The 21,672-nt window shown below is 46.3% G+C and overlaps 1 protein-coding gene across 1 annotated transcript in view; it reads right to left on the bottom strand.

The window, feature by feature from the left end:
• Positions 1–13,775, bottom strand: part of TPK1 (thiamin pyrophosphokinase 1) — a 428,537-nt gene extending 414,762 nt beyond the window's left edge. Inside the window, exons 1-2 of the mRNA XM_056124023.1 lie at positions 13,764–13,775; positions 13,454–13,512 (exon numbers count right to left, since the gene is read on the bottom strand). Coding sequence (XP_055979998.1) covers positions 13,454–13,496 — 43 coding nt within the window. The 5' untranslated portion in view covers positions 13,497–13,512; positions 13,764–13,775. The remainder of the gene's footprint in view (positions 1–13,453; positions 13,513–13,763) is intronic.
• Positions 13,776–21,672: the final 7,897 nt, after the last annotated feature.

Raw genomic sequence — 21,672 nt, 5'->3', positions numbered from 1 at the left:
ATTATAGACTTCTAGCAGTGATAAACGTAGATGCAAAACAATTCACAACCAAAAGACAAATAATCAAATCCACGAATACATTCAAAGAGTCAAATACCATGATCAATTTCAGATATGAAAGGATCATCCAATATAAATAAATCAACTAAAATGATAAACCATACAAACAAAAGATAAAAATCACACAATTCACAACTTTATCAATACTCAATTAATATAAAATGCTCAATACTCAATTAAAATAAAATTAGAATCAGCTGAGAATCGGGGAGCATATATCAACATAATAAGAGTCATATACGGCAAATAAAAAAAAATCCTTATTTGCCTAAAACATAATATACACAGAAACACCTACAGACTAGATAAAAAAAAATAGTCAAGTGGGTAGCTACAAAAATCAACAGGCCAGAATCTATTGCATGTCTCTATGCCAACAATGAACAAAGAAAGAAGATAACACGATAATTTTATTGACAATGGCATAAAAAAAAACCTTAAAGTACACTTAACAAAGAAGGTGAAACACACATATTCTTTAAATAAATAAATAAATAAATAAATAAATAAGGAATAAATAGATAAGGAGACAAAGAAATAGAAAGAAATGCCATTTTCCTGAACTGGAAGAATATCATTAAAATATTCATTTTCATTTGTCATGATACCTAAAGCAATGCACAGATTTTAAGAAATCCCTCTTAAAAATTCCAATGGCATTTTTCAAGGAAAATGAACAAAACAAATCTAAAATTGGTCTGAAAACACCCACATTTTTTTAAAGCACCCAGAATATCCAGAGCAATCCTGAGACAAGAACAACAATAGAGAAAGTATGCTCCTTGATTTCAAACCATATTCCAAAGCAACAGGAATCAGAACCAGATGGTACTGGAACAAAAATGAATACCAGTCAGCATACTAGAAAGCCCCAAAGTAAAGACATGTATAAAATGAACATTTCACTGATGACAAAGAAGCTGAGAGCGCCCAGTGGAGTCAAAGGAAGTTCTCTTCAACAAACGGTGCTGGGAAAAACAGGGCAGCACACTAAGAAATAAAACTTGATCGCTAATATCAGACCTCAAAACTAACTCAAAATGGATCGAGAACATAGAAGACTTGGAACTGGGACGGAAAGATAATAAAGGAAGTGAGATGTGAGCATTGCATGCAGCAGACCTGGGTCCAATCCCAGGTACCATGCATAGTCCCAAACTCAGAACCAGGAATAACTCTTGAGCACTGCCAGATATGCCCAATACCCACTCAACCCTCAAGACAGAGAAAAAACACTCCTGGACTTAGACCTCAGATGTACTTAGCGACTCAACTCTATAAGTGAGAGAAACACAAGCACGAAAATAAACAAATGGAACTGTGTCAAACTTAAAAGCTTCTACACAGCAAGAATAATTAAAAAAAAACCTAAAAACAAAAAAGCAACCAACAAGCAAATGGGATAAGACTTTCATACATCAGGCATCTGAGAAGAGGCTGATGTTTCAAATATACAAAGAACTTACACAACGCCGCCCCAGAAAAAAAAAAATACCCAATCACAAAATAAGCAAAAGACCTGAGCAGACACTCCTGGCCATTATGGATGGATGGATGATTATGTTGTGTCTACGTAGGTTCAACCTTAACAAATGCACCGCTCTTGTAATGTAATGTTTATAATGGGAGAAGCAAAATTGTGAAAAGGAGAAGTAATGAGGTGAGGATTCTATATACCTTTCTCTCAATTCTGTTGTAAACCTAAAACTACTCAAAGAAAAACTGTCTTTTTAAAAAAAATGGAAAAGTGTCCTGGTTGGCACTTTAAGAGTATCTCATTTTCCAGGAATAATTTATGAAGACCGTAATGACTAGTGGATGTGGAAATCCGGAGCATGTAAGGAAAACTTCTGGTGTGTCTTCCAAAGCTTAGAACTCCTACTTCCGATCTCCTGATGCATGGCAGACACGCAGAAAATTATCAGACTAATAATTACAATAATGACCTGGAAAAAGAGACAAAAAAAAAAAAGAAGACAGATCTGGTTTTGGTGTTGATGTAGTTGAGAGCAATTCAATGGAACGGAAAAGGCATCTCTATGATTTCATTTGCAATAGATGAGAGAACTAAAGGTCAATTTTCACTTCTGTTAAATGTGCGCGTGTTCTTTACAATCCATTGTCTAACAATGGTGTATTTTCTCAAAGATTAAAAGCGACCTAAACATGTTCAAGCCAAAAAAAGGCGAAGGGCCACCACGAAGAGATGCTGATTAGCCCGAGATTGCTAAGAACGTCTAAGGTCTACCTGCAGAACGCACAGTTGTAGGCCTTTTTATTGTTGCAGAGAAACTGTCAGAAGAGCTCCTCTGTTTTGAAAATAAAAATAAGAACCAAGAGATAGCACAATCGGTAAGGTGCTGACCGTGCAGGTGACCAATATGAACTCACTCCCCAGCATGGCAGAGTGGTCCCTGAACACGAAGCGAGGGGGAAGTTCTAGGACCTCTGGGTATACCCCCAAAAAAAATCTAATTAAAAAAAGAAAGAAAAGGCAGTCACTTCAACATCAACACAAATAGCAGGGATTAAGGTGGAAGTAGTATCTTATGCAAGACCAAGAAGTCAACCAAAAGCTTAGTTCTAGGCAAGAATTTTAAAATAAAAACAAAAGCAATGGTTCCACCACAAAAGAATGCCTCCCAACACAATAGTGTGATAAATTCTCGGAATAAAACCCATTTGTTTGAGCATCTGTTCGCAGCTTACAAAGAATAACTCTTTCTGATGGATTAAACCAAGAAGGAAAAAAAAAACAAAGATAATAACATTCATTTGTTGGGATGTTAATACACAAACACACCTCATTTTCTTAGAGAACCTCCGAAGACATCTGGTGGTACCCACAAAAGGTTTCCGGGGGAGGTGCAATCAAGTCTTAACATTTTCATATTGCAAACACTAAAACTGTTCCCATCCCCACAATAAGCGTTTCATCCAGAGGAATGTCATAATTTCCAATCATGCTACAAAGTAGTGATTTACACAAGATTTTTTTTGTTTTTTTTTAATTATGATTATGCTTACGCTGTCTTTAAACCTTGCGTTTCAAAACACAGGGAGCTATTAAAATTCTAATATGAAAGGATGGTGGGGGGAGGCTACAGGGATTTAATACCCCTTAAAACACAGGGAATTGAGTCTCCAGATGATGTGGAAGAGATGGCGTAGAGAGTTAATGAGATATTACTTAAGGAAAAAGAAATAAGATGGCCATAAACTGGGGGAAAGTAAAACCAACATTTCCATCGTCAAATATAATGAAACTAATTAAAATAAAGACAACATTTAAGGCAAATATAAAAACCAAGTAAAAATAACAGGGGTAAGTACAACTCTACTGCACTCAAAGTAATGCTTTGGGATGGCCGAGGTCTTAGAAGCAAACCGGAGAATAAAAAGTTTCCAACAAAGTTTCCACGTGCCAGGAAAGCACCAACAGTCAATGCAATAAATGTCCTGTGAACATTTATGAAATTTGAAGTCTCCAACGATGGATTTCAAATCGAACAGAAGAGTAAGGCTGGAGCAACAAGTTAAGTCAAAGGTTTTGCTACTACTGCAGAACAAGATAATTTTATTTATTTTTTGCTTTTTTGGGTCATACCCGGCGATGCACAGGGGTTACTCCTGGCTCGACACTCAGGAATTGCTCCTGGCGGTGCTCAGGGGACCATATGGGATGCTGGGAATCGAACCCGGGTTGTCCGCATGCAAGGCAAATGCCCTACCCGCTGTGCTATCACTCCAGCACATGCACCCCCACAGTGGCATCAGAACAGGGCCAAGGTATGGCTGAAGGAGGATGCGTCCATCGGGCCTGCGTGAGGCCTTGATCTTGGGCCTCAGCACCCGAACACACACTCTTACTAGGCCTGGACCAGCCTTGCAGGGTTGACCCAGGTTCGCCCCTGGCACCAAAACATACGGGCCCCAAAACATACGGGTCCCAAAACACCACTAGAAGTAAACTAGCATCACCGGGTGTGACCCAACCACTCTGTCTCTCTGGGGACAGAGGCCAGGAGGGAGCCCTCAGAACAGCTGGGGGTGGCCTCAACAACACTCCATCCCCCCTCTCACACACACACAAAAGAAACCAAGAGTTTGGCTGTGTGGTCACACCGAAAATCAGGACAACTACAGCTCAGCGTTGGGTGTTCCGGATCTAAAGCTTTTCTATAAGGTTTTCAAAGCAGAACTATGCGTAGTTACATAGTACATTATAAATATCTGTGGTTAGAAACATTTGTAATTATGCTGACTTGATCAGGTGTGTGGTAATACTTAACATGGTAAATCTGGAATAAAGCTCAACCATATTTCCCAACACCAGAGTCACAGGAATGCTTTTAAATGTGGGCTGAAGAGATAGCACAGCAGATAAAGCACTTGCCTTGAGCAAGGCTAGTGCAGGTTCCATCCCCAGGGGACCATATGGTCCCCCGAGCATCACCAGGAGTGATCCGGAGCCCACAGCCAGGAGTAAACCCTGAACATTGCCAGGTGTGGCCAGAAAACAGAAAAAACAAAGTTTTTTTAATATTAAATTTAATTTAAAAATTTGCACACAGCCAGTCCAGTCGAGCCTGGTTCGATTCCTCCGCCACTCTCGGAGAGCCTGGCAAGCTACCGAGAGTATTCAATATCCCAAACACAGTAACAAGAAGTCTCACAATGGAGACGTTACTGGACCCACTCGAGCAAATCGATGAACAACGGGAAGACATTGCATTACATTACATAAAAAATTTGAATGTATATAATCTCTTTGCCCAAAAAAAAAGAGTAATTTATGCTCCAGAGCATAAATTTCTGATCAAATTTTATATAAGCAAAATAAAATGAAAACTTTTGACTCAGTTTCACACTGCCATATTTTTTAGTCCACCATTCCAGAGTGACATAGAAGCCTCACTCAAGGCGTTAGTAATGGATATTAAGGGGAATTTTAAATGAGTCAGAGAACTGTGTTGAATTTAAGACTTCTCTTAAATCTTGTTGTAACTGACAAATTTGGTATGCATTTTTTTTTTTGCGAGGGGGAAGCGTGAACACGGATGTTGGTTTAGGGGACATGCCCAGTTGTACTCAGGATGTTTGTTGGTTTAGGGTACGTGCCCAGTAGTGCTCAGGAAAACAGTTCAGTGCGAGGAACCAAACCCAGGCCCCCTACTTAGCAAGCATGGACTTGAGTTCCTGAGCTGTCTCCCAGCCCTCAGATAAGGCTCTTCAACTTCACTTATGCAAAGTTCCAATTCATAAATGCGTATGCATTATGCTGTAAAAGTATATTGAGGGGCTGGAGTGATAGCACAGCGGGTAGGACGTTTGCCTTGCACGCGGCTGACCCAAGTTCGATTCCCAGCATCCCATATGGTCCCCTGAGCACCAACAGGGGTAATTCGTGAGTGCAGAGCCAGGAGGAACCCCTGTGCATCGCCAGGTGTGACCCCCCCCCCCAAAAAAAAGTATACTGAGATTTTTTTAAAGTAAGAACAGAGTTCTTGTTTAACCAAGAATTGAAAGCTCTGTAGCTGTTGGCTCTGTCTTAAATGTATAGGCTATGCACAGAAGTGAGAATTCAGAGAATCTCTCGTATCCACCTTTAGGTTATCAGGGGCATAGAACAAAATCTTCATTCAAGTTTCTGAGTGCAAAGCTTCATGACGAAGATGAAATAACCAGAGACAGCAAGAACAGGAAGAAAGATAGTTCTTTGTTGTAGCATCATGAAATCACGCCTATATTTACACCAGTATTTCTCAACATATGCCTGCCCCCGCCTCCGCCATGAGCCCCGAGCACATTCCAAAGGGGTCACAGGTGAAAATCGTGTAAAAGGTCTCAAGGTAGGACAAGCGGGACCCACGGGCAGAAACAAGCTGGGAAGGAGCCACAAATTAGGGAAGGCTGTTGAACACTGATTTATACCAGTTCAAGCCACAGTAGTGAGTGGGGCAGGAAACAGCTCAGAGCGTGCATCACAAGCTGTCCATGCAGGAGCCCTGGGTTCAATTCCTGGCACCACCCAGTCCTCTGAGGCAGGAGTGACCCCATATATAACCATGAGAATACCTACGGCATTGGCGTTCCTATGACTTGCCAATGTTCCGTGCGTTTCAGGTACTAATCTCCACAACTGTCCTGGGAAAGTGCCCGTCTCCAAATTTCACTGAGGGGGAAAAAGTCAAGGTTGAAAGAACTATCTCCAGAATATAAAAAGAAATGGGGTCAGAGCAATAGTACAATGGGTAGGGCGTTTGCCTTGCACGCAGACAACCTGGGTGCAATCCCTGGCATCCCATATGGTCCCCTGAGCACGGCCAGAAGTCATTCCTGAGTGCAGAGCCAGGAGGAACCCCTAAGCATTGCCGGGTGTGACTTAAAAAGCAAAAACAAAAAACACAAAGAAATGCACTGGGCAATCATTTTGCAATATTCACGCCAATCAATATTACCTGGTCTGCCTAAAGATAAGATGTCAATATGTCTATTTTTAATTCTTACAAATTGGTTTCTTTAAAAAAAAGAAGAAATGAAGACAGAGGGAGACAGAGAGAAGAGAAAGAAAGAGAAAAAGGAAGGAAGGAAGGAAAGAAGGAAGGGAGGGAGGGAGGGAGGGAGGGAGGGAGGGAGGGAGGGAGAGAAAGAAAGAAAGAAAGAAAGAAAGAAAGAAAGAAAGAAAGAAAGAAAGAAAGAAAGAAAGAAGCCAGTAAAAAAAATGGCAAAGGACACCAAAACATTTCACAAAAGATATGTCACAGACCAACAACCTGAATAGGAATCAGCATTGCCATAAAAGAGATCAAACTCAATTAAATCAGGGCCAGCCAGGAGACGGCTGAGAGGGCAGAGCACACCCTCTCTGTGCAGGAAGCTGGTGCCCACCCCCGCCACACAGAGACCCCCCCTCACAGCACAGTCACAGTGGACCCCAAACCTGAACAGCGCATTCAGATCATATATGCCACACTCCCGTAAGAACAGCTAATATGTAAGAAAATTTTTAAGAATTAGAAACGGCCATTCCATGGGGCTGCCAAGATAGTATAGATTTGCCTTGCACACAAGCAACCTGGATTTGATCCCTAGCACCCAAATCTTGCCAGGAGTGATCCCTGAGCACAGCAAGTCGTGACCACTGCTGGGTATGGGCCAAAAAAAAAAAAAAAAACCCAAAAATGATCAAGAAAAAAAAAGAAAAAGAACAAAACATTCCAGGTGATAAATTTAGGAGTACTGAGGCAAGAGCAAATGCTTGAGTATGTAACCAGTGGACGGATGAGCTTGACTGGGCACCAGTGAGGCAAACAGTATTCCAGAAAGTCAGTCAGAGATCAGATACTGGGAGCTTCAAGGGCAAGAGAAAAGACATGAAACCAGTGTCTGAAACCGCCAGCCAGAGCGTGTTTGCAGGAGTGAAAAGCCTGAAGAGCACTCTCTCCTGCCTTGGTTTGCACTGCTGAGCCGGGGACAGGAACACAGGACTGAAGGCGTTGAACTCTCCCTGTGGCTCAGACAGGAAATCCTCAATTAATATCCTTCCGGAGCTGGAGCGATAGCACAACGGGTAGAGCATTTGCCTTGCACGTGGCCAACCCAGATTCAATTCCCATCATCCCATCTGGCCCCCCAAGCACCACCAGGAGTAATTCCTGAGTGCAGACCCAGGAGTATCCCTTGTGCACCACTGGGTGTGACCCGAAAAGAAAAATATAATAAAATAAATAAATAAAATCCTTCCATTCACTTCATTATAACATGGATGATAAAAACACTATCAGCAACACGGAACGAAAGGAACTCGAGCATCGACTTTTGGTAACGAAGTGAGCACGCATCATGTCCAGCTAGCAAAGGCTAACCAGAGCCTGGACTGTGGTTTAATGGTGCTCCAGCACTGAATAAAAACTGCTGTGTGATAGAGAAGGGAGTACCAAATAAAGGGTGTTGGGAGGATCCTCCCAGGATGGGAGGAGCATGCTGAAAGTAGACTATAGACCAAACATGATTGCCACTCAGTGCCTCTTTTGCAGACCACAACACCCAAAAGGAGAGAGAGAACAAAAGGGAATGCCCTGCCACAGAGGCAGGGTGGAATGGGGGGATGGGGGATGGGAGGGATACTGGGATCCGTGGTGGTGGAAAATGGGCACTGGTGGAGGGATGGGTATTTGATCATTGTATAATCGAAACCGAAGCACAAAAATTTGTAAGCCTACAACTATACGTCATGGTGTTTCACTAATAAAAATTTTTTTAAAAAACTGCTGTGTATGGACGGTCCCGGCAGGAAACCAACTTTCAGACCTTTCCATCTCCTGCTGTAAGGGAAAACAGTCTCCCATAATCCACTGTGACTCGTCCAATACTCAACCCCCTTCTCCCACAACCCTCTCTGTCCTTATCACCGTTGAATTTGTGCCACACAATTGAGCTGAAGGTCACTCAAGATGGCCCAAAGCTGAGAAAGCTTCTCTGTGTTCTCCAAAGCTCTTTCGGCCACCCCGGTGATGTCCAGCAGACCCCATGCTCTGGCCACTCCAACATTCCTCATCTCCATCTCTCATATCCTGACAGTTCTGGGGGGGGGGGGGGCGGGGGATGGAACTATAATATATAACTCCATCATCTTGTTTCCTTCTGGACCCTCCTTTAAGACTCTTCTAAGGGAGTCACATCTGGTCGTTCCACACCACTAGGCCAAACCGAAGGGCACACAACCACGAGCAGAGGAAGAGCCTCTTCACAACACATACACAAACAGACCCTGTGATCCGACAATCCCCAACGCTGACGCTCCAGGTGAGACTCAACGCAACATGTCAAAAGTATCATGTTCAGAGACGCACACCGTAACTCGCGAGGAACGAAAGCCAGAGAAATGAAGCAAGTTCATTTGAATCTCAGCTGCCCTTTAAACAGGAGAACTTGGGCCTGGGAGATAGTGCGGGAGTTAAGGCACTGGCCTGCCACAGCTGACCCAGTGGGACCCCTGGTACTACATAATGAAGCCCTGAGCACCACCAAAAGGAGTCCCAGAGCACTGAGCCAGGAGTAAGCCTCAACATCAGGACATGTGGCCAGAAGAGAAGAAGTAAAACTCGGCACACCGGGGCTGGAGCAATAGCACAGCAGGGAGGGTGTTTGCCTTGCACGCGGCAGACCCAGGTTTGATTTCCAGTATCCCATATGGTCCCCTGAGCACCGCCAGGAGAGATTCCTGAGTGCATGAACCAGGAGTAACTCCTGTGCATAGCTGGGTGTGACCCAGAAAAGCAAAAAAATAAATAAAAAATAAATAAAAAATAAAACTCAGCACAGACCACAAGGGAGGAAGTGGAGCTGTTGCAGGACAAAGCTCCGAACATTCTAGTTGACCGGTTATTTACAGACAAAGTGCAGAAACACAAAGTTTTAGAATGCTAACCTCTGGTACGCAGGATAGAACAGTCGTTGTTTAAAAGACACTTGGCTGGAGCGATAGCACAGCGGGTAGGGTGTTTGCCTTGCAAACGGCCAACCCGGGTTTGATTTCCAGAATCCCATATGGTCCCCTGAGCAACCGGCAGGAGTAATTCCTGAGTGCATGAGCCAGGAGTAACCCCTGTGCAAAGCTGGGTGTGACCCAAAAAGAAAAAAAAAATTTAAATACAAGACACTTAACAGAGAGTACATACAACTTAGTCAAAAGACACATATAACTTCATTCACTATCTTAAAAGAGCGACTCACACACTTTACAACACGAGTCAACCCCCGCTGAGAACTAGGACAACAAGAGGCTGTATCCACAGAAACCTACACACCTATGCCAAGCTTTAATAATAATGGTCCTTTTTAGAAGAAGAATTACAGGAAAAGTTCACATTCGAGATACGTTCTTTCACCTTCCTTAGGTACAGTAAAAGGAAAAAGAAAAATCAGTATTTTTCTCTCATCTCTTTCCAAACTAGTCATCATCCCCGAGAGATGCTTTTGCCCCCCAAGCAGACCACCCACTGCCTCTATTCCAAGTTTGCGAATGCGCACCAGTTAAGCACACTGCAAGTTAAATTCACAGAAGCAACTCACAGAGAAATGACTTCTCTGCCCAACAACAGCCTTGATCTGGAGTTTATCCCAATGAGCTTTACTGAACAACTAGGTGTCAAGCTGACACTGCACTGTTCTAGAACACTATTGGGGGGATGGGGGGAGTGTGTGTGGGGCCCCTCCCAGGAGGACTCGGGAGCTGATCCTTAAGCAGGACTCTGGTGTCTATCTTTTCACTAAAGAGATGTATGAGCACTTTCCTTAGTGCCAGGCACTGGGGCAGAGCGGGACGATGAGGATTTCCCTCCTGGCGGGTCCGAGGCCCATGCGAATGGCCTTTTAGAGCAGTGATTTTCTATCTTTGAGGCTGTTCATTTTTTTTTTTATGTTTAATAACAAGAACAACCTCTTATTCTCTAGTTCTCGCTCTCAGAGAACACGGCAGACTACTGAGAGTATCATGCCCGCATTTATGCCTGCCTGGGAACACCTGTAAAGGTGATTAGAGGCAGCCCCAAAAGCCTCCATCCCTCTCGGAGAGTCCGGCAGAGTATCTCGGGAGTATCCCGCCCACACGGCAGAGCCTGGCAAGCTACCCGTGGCATACTCGATATGCCAAAAACAGTAACAATGATGATCCTCATTCCCCGGACCCTTAAAGAGCCTCCAATATGTCATCGGGCTACACCAGCACGTGACAGGGACGAATGGAGACGTTACTGGGCCCGCTCGAGCAAATCGATGAACAACAGGGTGATGATAGTGAATAACAAGAAACTTTATTGAATCACAAATCTTAAAGTGGATCCCTTAATGTAAACGTAGGATGATTTGAACTTCATTCTTAAATTTGCTCTTTCAAAAATCCCCTTCCAAGTTTGAAAATGATGAGAATGAAGGCTAAGTACATGAACCGGTAAGGCAGAGACGGAGTGGAATCGGAGGCCAGTTCTTAACAGAAAGCGTTAAAAAATTACCTTCTGTAATTTTGTATTGTAATTACACCCTCTGATTTGCCAAAATGGGCAAAGGGGAGAGATGATGAAACATGTAAAGCATATACTGTCTTCCTGTACGCGTATGAGGGCTGTTCTAAGCTTACCCTAAATTCCTGCTGTCCTGGCCTCATCCTGGACTCTCTCTCCAGCCCGCAATGCTTCGTTTTTGGGGTGCTCTCTTAAAATGCAGAGTCCTACCAGGGGCCCTATGTAGAGACCAGGCTTGAGCTGAAACAGGAATTTCTACGTGCTCTTCCCTGAAGGAACAAGAGTAAGGTGTGCAAGCCAGTTTCACAGGACGCCTCCAGAGAAGGCAGCTCCAGACGGGTGCCCAGGTGCCTCAGTCTCCCACATCAGCCTGCCCGACTCCACACAGCTTCCAGAGGCCTGACTAATAGAATCCAGGCCGTCTCTCGGTCTCAAAAACTCTGGGAGTGGGGTGGGAGCGATGGTACACTGGGTGGGGTACTTACCTTGTGATAGACAACCCAGGTTCGATCCCCAACGCCCCATATGATCTCCTGAGCCCACTAGGAGTTATCCCTGAGTGCAGAACAAGGAGTCAGCCCGAAGCACCACACGGTGTGGCCCCCCCAAAAAAATAAAGCTCCAAAAGTGCTGCCTCTAGCTGACAAAGTCGCGTCCTATTCTAGAACTTTCCCACCTCATCACTGACCCTGCCTCCCAACACCCTTTGCTCTTCCCTCAGACTTACCAGTGCACTTCCTAGCTACCTGGACAGAAGCTATTGTAGGTGACCAATGACAACCCCCAGATCCTTAATGTCCCAATCAAGAGAAATTCTATTTGACACTTGAGGAACCCGAAATCCAGTATTACTACTGATGATTCGCAGGAAGTGGCAGAGCTTTGCTGGAAAGAGACCCTGATTCTCCCGATCCATCCAATCTCCCCACTGCAGCGGTGGTATTCCACCCCCATCCCCGTACCAGTGCCCATCTGCAGGTGCAGAGAGGGTGAAAACTCCAGGTCTCCACCTGGATTATTACCACTACTAGGCCTTGGACTGCTGTGCAGGGAAGTTGATAGTCTACAAATGTGACCAGGATGAGGAACTCCTAACTACTATCTCTGCCTTGAAAACACAGAGATCTTCAGCCAAGCAGGGATTTTTGTTTTAAGTATTAACTCTTGCAAACACTGCCGGGTCTGCTACAGAGGAACTGAGAACAATGAACTTGGACTTTCAAAATGTTTACCTTTGCCAGGCCCTTCTTAACTTTAAAGGGCTATTTTCAGGATGGGCGAGACAGCAGGGGGGAACCATTGAGCTCAGAGCCTCTCAGCATGGCCTGAGACAGGAAACTCCCAGAGGGGGAGGTATGCCCCCCCATCCCCCGTAAATAAAAAGCTGCTTTTAGTTCCCCAAAAAGATGTGTTATTTTAGGAACAAACCATTAAAGAATCAAACGCCTACGTTTTATAGAAATGATTTAACACCCAACCTCTTTAGAGAAATCAAACCTAAATTGGAACTTGGATTTTCAGTCTTGTCACTGCCAGTCTTTCTCTTCACAGAGGTGCTAGAGAGGCATTTAAATGCAAACGATATAGGAAAGAATTGCAGAATGAGGGCTCAAAGCCTCAAACTTCTACTGATTCCTTTTAACATCGAAAGCGCCCAGGATATGGTGGGGGGGGAGGGACTGGGGGCGGGTGATGTTCAAATCAGACCCTCCCAAGTCTCAACCAAAACCCAGGGATTCGTGCTTAACAACTTTAGAGACATCATACACTGTGCTGTGCTTCGTTCAACAGTCTGAACTTACACTCGGAAGTTCTTAACAACAGACACACAATAAAAGCTGATAACGCATAAACTCTATTTATTACATAATGATCACAGGAGTTAATGACTACATAGGAGCGTGAATGCCACTAAACGGCCTCGAGGAAAACCCATCTTCCCATCTCCTACCCGAGTGAGTTACTGTCCCTGGCCCCTTGAATCTAAACCATCCTCCAGCACCCTGGGTGGGTCCCCCCCCCCCCGCCAAGCTTTTCCGGGGTGGGGGGACCACTCCGGCTACTAATGTTTTTCTAGATAAGGTCGGGCACTTTCAAGGGGATTGTAAAATGCAGTGTCCAGGGCAATACCCGTGACTTATCTTGACCCCTTGAGCCCCTCATTTGGAGCTGGGCTCGGTGGGTGTCGGGTGCACGCTAGGGGCAGGACAGGGGTGCACGGTCAGTCCGGCCCCACGAACTCGGCCTGACCCTGCTTCTTCCAAAGCGGGAGCCAGGGGGGAGGCGCAACGTGAAGGCTGGAGGCCAGCGCGGAGGGGGCGGCGGGGCGGAGCGTGTGTCAGCGGGGAGCGTGGGGAGCGATACAGTACCGGTGGGCAGCAGGGGCTCCAGCGGGGTGAAGGCACGCTCCATCGCGGGCTGCTGGCCCCTGCGCGGAGAGGGAGAAATAAAAAAAATTAAAAAAAAAAAAAAACGCAATGAAACGCCGCGCGCCAACGCCTCCCGCTCCCGCGCGCGCCGCGACCCGGCCCCGGGGTGGACGCCACGCGCGCCCCCGCCTCCCGGGACGCGGTGCCCCACGTGCGCGCGCGCCCGGCAGCCTCCGGGGGGCCGCGGCGGGGGCCGGGCCGACCGTGCGCTCCCCGCGCTCCCCGCCCCGCGCGCCGGCCACGCACTTACGGGACGGCGGGAGGGAAGCGGCGGCGGCAGCGGCGGCGGCGGCGGCGGCGGCGATCGAGCGCTCGGCGCTCAGCTGCAAGGGCCTGGGGCCGACGCGCCCCGCGCGCGCGGGTTTAAGGACGAGCCGCGCCGGGCGGCCACGCCCGCTTCCGGGAGCCGCGCGCTCCGCCCGCTCCCTCCCCGCGCGCGCTCCGCCCACGCGCTCCACCCGCGCGCACCTGCCGCGCGCTCCCGGCACACGCGCTCCGCCCACGCGCTCCACCCGCGCGCTCCCGGCACACGCGCTCCGCCCGCGCGCTCCCATCACGCGCGCTTCCCGCACCTGCGCGCACCTGCCGCGCGCTCCCATCACGCGCGCGCGCGCGCGCACACCTGCAGTCCCCGCGCGCGCAGGGTCTGTCCAGCCGCGCAGGGAACCGCGCTCGGCACCTGCTGCCCCCTGCCCGGCCTTGCCCTGCCCCTGGCCCTGCCCTGGCCCCCTCGTGCCGGCGGCGCTGAGTTCTGAGCCGGGACCCTCCGAGCCGCGCGGCCGCTTCTCGATTTCTGAACCTCGCAACGCTGGAAACTACCCCACCCCCCACCACCACCAAACGCGCCCTAGAATCAGAAGGCGCCCCTGGGAATAGGTGCCCCTGTCCCGTTCTCCAGGATACAGAGATAACCACCTCCTGTTCCACTTTTATCTACCCTCCTCTTTTTTTGAATCTGGGGGAATTAAGAATAAATGGTATATAGGGGGAGCCAGGGAGATATTGTGTATCTGCCTTTGCCGTCCCTGGTTCAATCCTCGACCACCCCATATGGTTCGCCCAAGCCTGAGACATCCCAGGTCCACCGCCCGGTGAGCCACGAAAAGCAAAAGAGCGTTTGAAACAGCCATAGAATGAGTGTGAAAAGTTTCGTAGTATATACCAATAGGCCCTATACAAATACAACCATATTTCTATACCCATATACCATTGGCATCCTGACTTCCAAAGGAATGAAAGAGAAAGCGTTCTCCGCAGATAGTCAGCCGTTTGGCATTGTTCAGACCACATCAATTTGATGAAACTTGCTCTCATTTTACTGGCCCGTGTTCTTTGTGTAATCACGGTTTAGCTTGCTCTCTTGCAGGAGAGTGAAGTGACTGGGTCCAAAGACGATTTACAAGGGACAAGCGTGCTGGTCCTGAAAAAGAAGTCATCAGTCAAGCATGGGAAGACAGACACCGTCAAGCCTCAAAGTCTGTTCAGATTTGTTTGGTTGGGCGGGCCACACCCGGCTGTGCTCATGGCTCACTCCTGGCTGTGTGTTCAGAAATGGCTTCTGGTGGGCTCAGGAGACCTTGTGTGCGCTGGTGGGGATCAAACTGGGTTGGCTGCGCGAGGGCGAGCACCGTACCTACTCTCTGTCTTTTTAGCATCTTCGTGCTCAAGTTTTATGGATGGAAATCACTGCAGCTTCCCCTTAAGCCCCTCCCAGACACTTCCCTTTTCTTTCTCCATGTAAATATACAGGGTGAATAAGCTGGACTGTGGTAACACACACGTACGCGCGCACACACATACACCCCTTTCAGCTAGCATCATCTGCATCAATTGTAGGGCGTGGGGCTGTGACCACACACCTTAGTCTGAGGCCCTAAGTTCAACCCCCAGGAGGGTAGTTAGGTTAGAGAAGGGACCACTATGATAGTGATAATTGGAAATGATCGCCCTGAACAAGAACTGAGTGCGGAAAGGAGGTTAAGAAACAAACGTGATAACCTTTCAGCATTGTGATTTGCAAATCATAATGCCCAAAAGGAAAGAGAGAGAAAGAGAGAGAGAGAGAGAGAGAGAGAGAGAGAGCAAGAGAGAGAAGAGGGGAGAGGAGGGGGGAGGAAAGGGGAGGAGTGGGAAGGGGAGGGGAGGAGAAGAGAGGAGAAGGGAGGTAACTGTCATAGAGGCAGTCCAGGTTTGCGGTGGGAGGGAGGGAAACTGGATACATTGGTTGTGGGAAATGTACACTGATGAAAAAACAGGTGTTGGAACATTGTATGACTGAAGCCCAGTCAGGAACAACTTTGTAACTGTGTATCTCATGGTGATTCAATTTTAAACACTGAAATAAATTCAACCCCCAGCTCCCTATTAATAAATAGGGCAGTGATGGAGCACATAAGGAAGCCGGGGGTTCCCGCTGCATGAGGCCCCAAAACAAACCGTCTTCCTCTGTTCCTCTCTCCTCCCTGTCCTGCTCATCATCTTCAACCCACTTGGGCATTTCTAGCACACTGGTCTCTTTGGATGTCTTGTGGAAACCTGGTCATTGTAAAGAGCTATGTCTCTCCAAACCCAGAATGTCTCCATGAGGCAAAGCCTGGATCACTGTTTCCTTGACACACACTTTCATCTTGAGGAGAGCAGAATAGCTCCCAGTAACCCTTGGAGAAAAGCCACAAGACTTCCAACACAGGTGCTGACTCTTCTTGGCTGCAAGGTTGTTCTCCCTCGTCCTTACAGAAGTTGTCTTAGAGCTTCAATCACCAGCTCAACTAACCCAGCACAGTTTTTTGGTTTTGTTTTGTTTTGTTTTTTTAAATTTTTATTAGTGAGACACCATGAGGTACAGTTGTAGACTTACAAAGTTTTGTGCTTGGGTTTCAATTATACAATGATCAAATACCCATCCCTCCAACAGTGCCCATTTCCCACCATCACGGATCCCAGTATGCCTCCCACCACCCATTCCCCCCTCCCACCATGCCTCTGTGGCAGGGCATTCCCTTTTGCTCTCTCTCTCCTATTGGGTGTTGTGGTTTGCAAAAGAGGCAATGGGTGGCAATCATGTTTGGTCTATAGTCTACTTTCAGCATGCTTCTCCCATCCTGAGAGGATCCTCCCAACACCTTTTATTTGGTGCTTCCTTCTCTATCTGAGCTGCCTTTTCCCCTAGTATGTGTGGCTGACCTCCAAGCCATGGAGCAAACCTCCCAGTACTAATCTCAGCCACTCTTGGGTGTTAGTCTCCTATTTTGTTACTTTATGTTCCCCAGATGAATGCAATCTTTCTAGTCTATCCCTCTCTTTCTGACTCATTTCGCTTAACATGATACTTTCCATGTAGTACCACTTGTATGTAAATTTCATGACTTCATCTTTTCTAACAGCTGCATAGTACTCCGTTGTGTAGATGTACCAAAGTTTCTTTAACCAGTCATCTGTTCTTGGGCACTCAGGTTTCTTCCAGTTTCTGGCTATTGTAAAGAGTGCTGCAATGAACAAACAAGTGCAGATGTCACTTCGACTATACATTTTTGCCTCTCTGAGATATATTCCCAGGAGTGGTATACCCAGCTCCGTTTTCTAGAAAGTCATTCTCTCAACTTCAAAATGCCAGTCTATTCAGCTCACGCCCTAGCTCCTGCAATATTTTTAGGGCCATAAAGATATTTGCACCTAAGTGTTTCCCCCTTATTTCTGATTCAAGCGACTAGAACTCAATGCATTTATCTATTTCTCCTCCTGGCATCTAATTGTCTTTGGAGTTATTATTCCTCTGTACTCCTTGATAAGTAATTTTAATTTTCCTTTTTTTTTTGTAACCCATAAACTAACTCTGCCTGTTGCCTTTTTTTTTCTGTTGATCACTTATTTCAGCCTGTTGGGGTCAATTTGGATTAAGAGTCTATCATCCTTGTCATTTTCTCTCGTCCATCAATCACGATTCTCATTATTTTAAAGCGTATCTAAAGTACCTTCCCTGATGTCTTTCCTGAGATCCACTCAAGCCCTCACAATTAATCTCCTTTAGCTCTGTAATCTCATCACATTCTTTTATGCTTCTCCATAGTCCTTTCCATAGTCTGAGAGAATATGGTTCATTTTCTTTGGAAAAAAATTATATATGCTAGCAGTTTTATTTCATCATAAAAATAGAATGTACTTAGCATACTATCTTAATCTCTTTAATGGACAATAAAGATAGAAAAATTCTACTAAATGCTAAAATGGTTACTATATATCAATAACAAAAGCTTTTAAAATATGCAAAACATCAAAAGGGAAAAAGAAAAGTTAGAGGGAAAACAGATAAATAAAGAAAATCCAGGGGGCCACTGAGATAGTGCAGGGGGTAGGGGGCTTACCCTCCATGTTGCTGACACCAGTTCGATCCCCAGCACTGCATATGGTCTCCTGACCATTGCCAAGCATGATTCCTGAGCTTCGAGCCAGACATAAGCCCTCAGCTCTGCAGGGTATAACCCAAAGTTCTGCTCAAAAATATATAAGATTACATAAGCTCTCCAAATTATATGTGACAGAAATAGTTTTGCTTGACATGATATTCTATAAAGGACCAGTTTCCCCATCATAGTGCCAAATTCTATCAGTATTAGTACATCATCTCTATGCCCAGACAGAAAACTATTCTTGATGTCCCTTGCATCTCACCTCTGTAAAAACTCAAGTTCACTTGGTAATTTGGATAGAAAAATTATGATGAAATAAATCTTGTCTTTCCAGCTGCATGGTTTTGACTCACGATCACAATCACGATCATCCTGTTGTTCGTCGATTTCCTCGAGCAGGCACCAGTAACGTCTCCTTCGTCCTAGCCCTGAGATTTGAAAAGAGCCATTTCAATGCTCTTTCAGGATTAGGAGAATGAGACCCATCATTGTTACTGGTATTTGGCATATTGAGTACGACACGGGAAGTTTGTACAGACTCTGCCGTGCGGGCAGGATACTTTTTGGTTTTGAGTATAAAGCATAAAGTATACATGCCTTCCTTAGATATGGTAATGGGTTGTCATGAGAGACCATTAAATGAATTAATTTAAAAGCATGGCTCAGAGACTGGAGACATAGCACAGCAGTTAGGATTCCTTGCACTTAGGTTAGAAAAGGCACCACTATGATAGTGGCAGTTGGAAATGGTCATTCTGAACAAGAATTGAGTTTGGAAAGGAAGTAAAGGGATAGATATAGATACAGATATAGATAGATATAGATATAGATATAGGACTGGAGCGATAGCACAGCGGTAGGGCGTTTGCCTTGCACACAGCCAACATGGCCAACCCGAGTTCGATTCCTCCGCCCCTCTCGGAGAGCCCGGCAAGATACCGAGAGTATCTTGCCCGCACGGCAGAGCCTGGCAAGCTCCCCGTGACGTATTCAATATGCCAGACACAGTAACAACAAAGTCTCCAATGGAGACGTTACTGGGCCCGCTCGAGCAAATCGATGATCAACGGGAGGGCCTTTACCTTTACCTTATAGATATAGATATAGATATAGTCTCCCACCTCCATGCCTGGCTGTTCTCACAGGGGCCCTTTGGATGGGGGAGGGTTGAGTTTCTCTCCCCGCCCCCCACCCCGAGCAGAGCTCCAGCAGCTGAGGACCTCTGGAGCCAGCCACAGCCATGCTGGGACCACTCTCCACACGTCCGGACGGGCCTCATGCATGAAAGAACTGGCAGAGGAACCCAGGCATGCGAGTCCTGGGGCTGAGGTCTCCAAGCCTACTCGGATTGGGACTGGGCCTTCTCCACCCAGACGCCCCATCTTCCAGTAGGTAGGCGTCACATCCACCAGCTGCTGCCAGCGCCAGGTTGGTCCCATCAATGGCCAAGACGCAGAGACTATAAAACCTAGCTCCCGGAAGCCTGTGGCCACATTTGCAACCACGTGACATCTTATTATCTTATTTTTCCTTTGGAGAACCTGGCAGGCTACCAAAAGTATCCTGCCCGCACGGCAGAGTCTGGCAAACTTCCCGTGTCGTACTCAATATACCAAATACCAGTAACAATGATGGGTCTCATCCTCCTAATCCTGAAAGAGCATATTGAAATGGCTCTTTTAAAATCTCAGGGCTAGGACGAAGGACGGCATTACTGGTGCCTGTTCGAGACAATCGACGAACAACAGGATGATCGTGATATCATATATATGATAACTACCTGTACTGCATATGATAACAGTACCTGTACTATGATAACAGTAACTGTACTGCAAACCATAATGCCCAAAAGAAGAGAGAGAGAGAGAGAGAGAGAGAGAGAGAGAGAGAGAGAGAGAAGAAAAGTGACTGCCATAGATGCAGACTAGAGGGGAAGGGAAAATGGGAACATTGGTGGTGGTAAATACACACTGGTGAAGGGAAGGGTGTTGGAACATTGTATGAATGAAACCCAATCATAGACAACTTTATAGCTGTCTCGCTGTCTCACAAGATTTAATTTTAAAAAAGTAAAAAAAAAAAGGTAAAGGCCCTCCCGTTGACCGTCGATTTGCTCGAGCGGGCCCAGTAACGTCTCCATTGGAGACTTTGTTGTTACTGTGTCTGGCATATCGAATACTCTCGGTAGCTTGCCAGGCTCTCCGAGAGGGGCGGAGGAACAACATATACTTTCTTGGGCTGGAGTGATAGCACAGCGGGTAGGGCGTTCGCCTTACAAGCGGCCAACATGGCCGACCCGAGTTCGATTCCTCTGCCCCTCTCGGAGAGCCCGGCAAGCTACCGAGAGTATTCGATATGCCAGACACAGTAACAACAAAGTCTCCAATGGAGACGTTACTGGGCCCGCTCGAGCAAATCGACGATCAACGGGAGGGCCTTTAATTAATTTAATTTTTAATTTTTTTAAAAAAAAGGACACTTGCCTCTCCTTCTTGGAAGAGGGTTAAGCCAAGTTCTGACCCACCCAAATCTCAACACTGCTGCCATGCCTCCACCAGACTGCCCAGTTCACCACTCTGGAGCTTCTGGAGACCCATCTCCAAACTACGTTACTAACAGCCCAGTAGTAGCACAATGGGTTGGATGGTATGTACAATAGAAGCTAACTGATCTCAACTAACACCAACATTAGCACAGAACATTAACTAGCAACAACAGTGTTAACATAAAACATTGACTAGCAACAACACTCAGACAAAAACTTAATGTCCCTTGGGTGAGACACAACAATTTTCACAAATTTTCTTTTACTGAAGTATTTTTTGATATTTTTATTAGCCATTTAGTGGTCACTGTCACTGTCACTGTCCTCCTGTTGTTCATTGATTTGCTCAAACGGGCCCAGTAACATCTCCATTGTGACACTTGTTACTATGTATGGCATATCGAATATGTCACGGGTAGCTTGCCAGGCTTTGCCCTGCAGGTGAGATACTCTTGGTAGCTTGCCAGGCTCTTCAAGAGGGGCGGAGGAATCGAACCTGGGTCGGCCAGGTCGGCCGCATGCAAGATCTGCTGTGCTATTGCTCTAGCCCCCATTTAGTGGTAACAATGGATATAAAATAAATTATTGTGGGCCAGGCCTCACGGTGAGGTGGAAAAATGGAGACAGTAGTGGAGAGAAGGTAACAGTGGTGGTGAGATTGGTGTTAAAATATTAAATGCCTGTAACAAATGCATAGGGTTGGAGCGATAGCACAGCGGTAGGGCGTTTGCCTTGCACGCAGCCAACATGGCCGACCTGTGTTCGATTCCTCCATCCCTCTCGGAGAGCCCGGCAAGCTACCGAGAGTATCTCGCCCGCACGGCAGAGCCTGGCAAGCTCCCCGTGACGTATTCGATATGCCAGACACAGTAACAACAAAGTCTCCAATGGAGACGTTACTGGGCCCATTCGAGCAAATCGATGATCAACAGGAGGGCCTTTACCTTTACCTTTACCTTTAACAAATGCATCATGAACAACTTTGTAAACCACAGTGCATAAACAAAGGACGCAGGGACAGTAAATGTAGAAAGACCCTTATTTTGCATTTGGCCAACCTGGGTTCTATCCCAGAACCACAGATGGTTCCCAGATTCCTCCTGAGAGCACAGAGCCAGGAGTAAACACTGAACACAGTTGGGTCTCAGCACCCCTGCCTCCCAAAAGGCCATGGTTCATTTTAAGTATGTTCATCACTTTGTATTTAT

This window comes from Sorex fumeus, unplaced genomic scaffold (genome assembly GCF_029834395.1).
Source record: "Sorex fumeus unplaced genomic scaffold, SorFum_2.1 ptg000048l, whole genome shotgun sequence".
Taxonomy (NCBI): Eukaryota; Metazoa; Chordata; class Mammalia; order Eulipotyphla; family Soricidae; genus Sorex; species Sorex fumeus.
The sequence above is the reverse complement of the archived record's forward strand: the minus strand, read 5'-3'. Positions and strand labels throughout refer to the sequence as shown.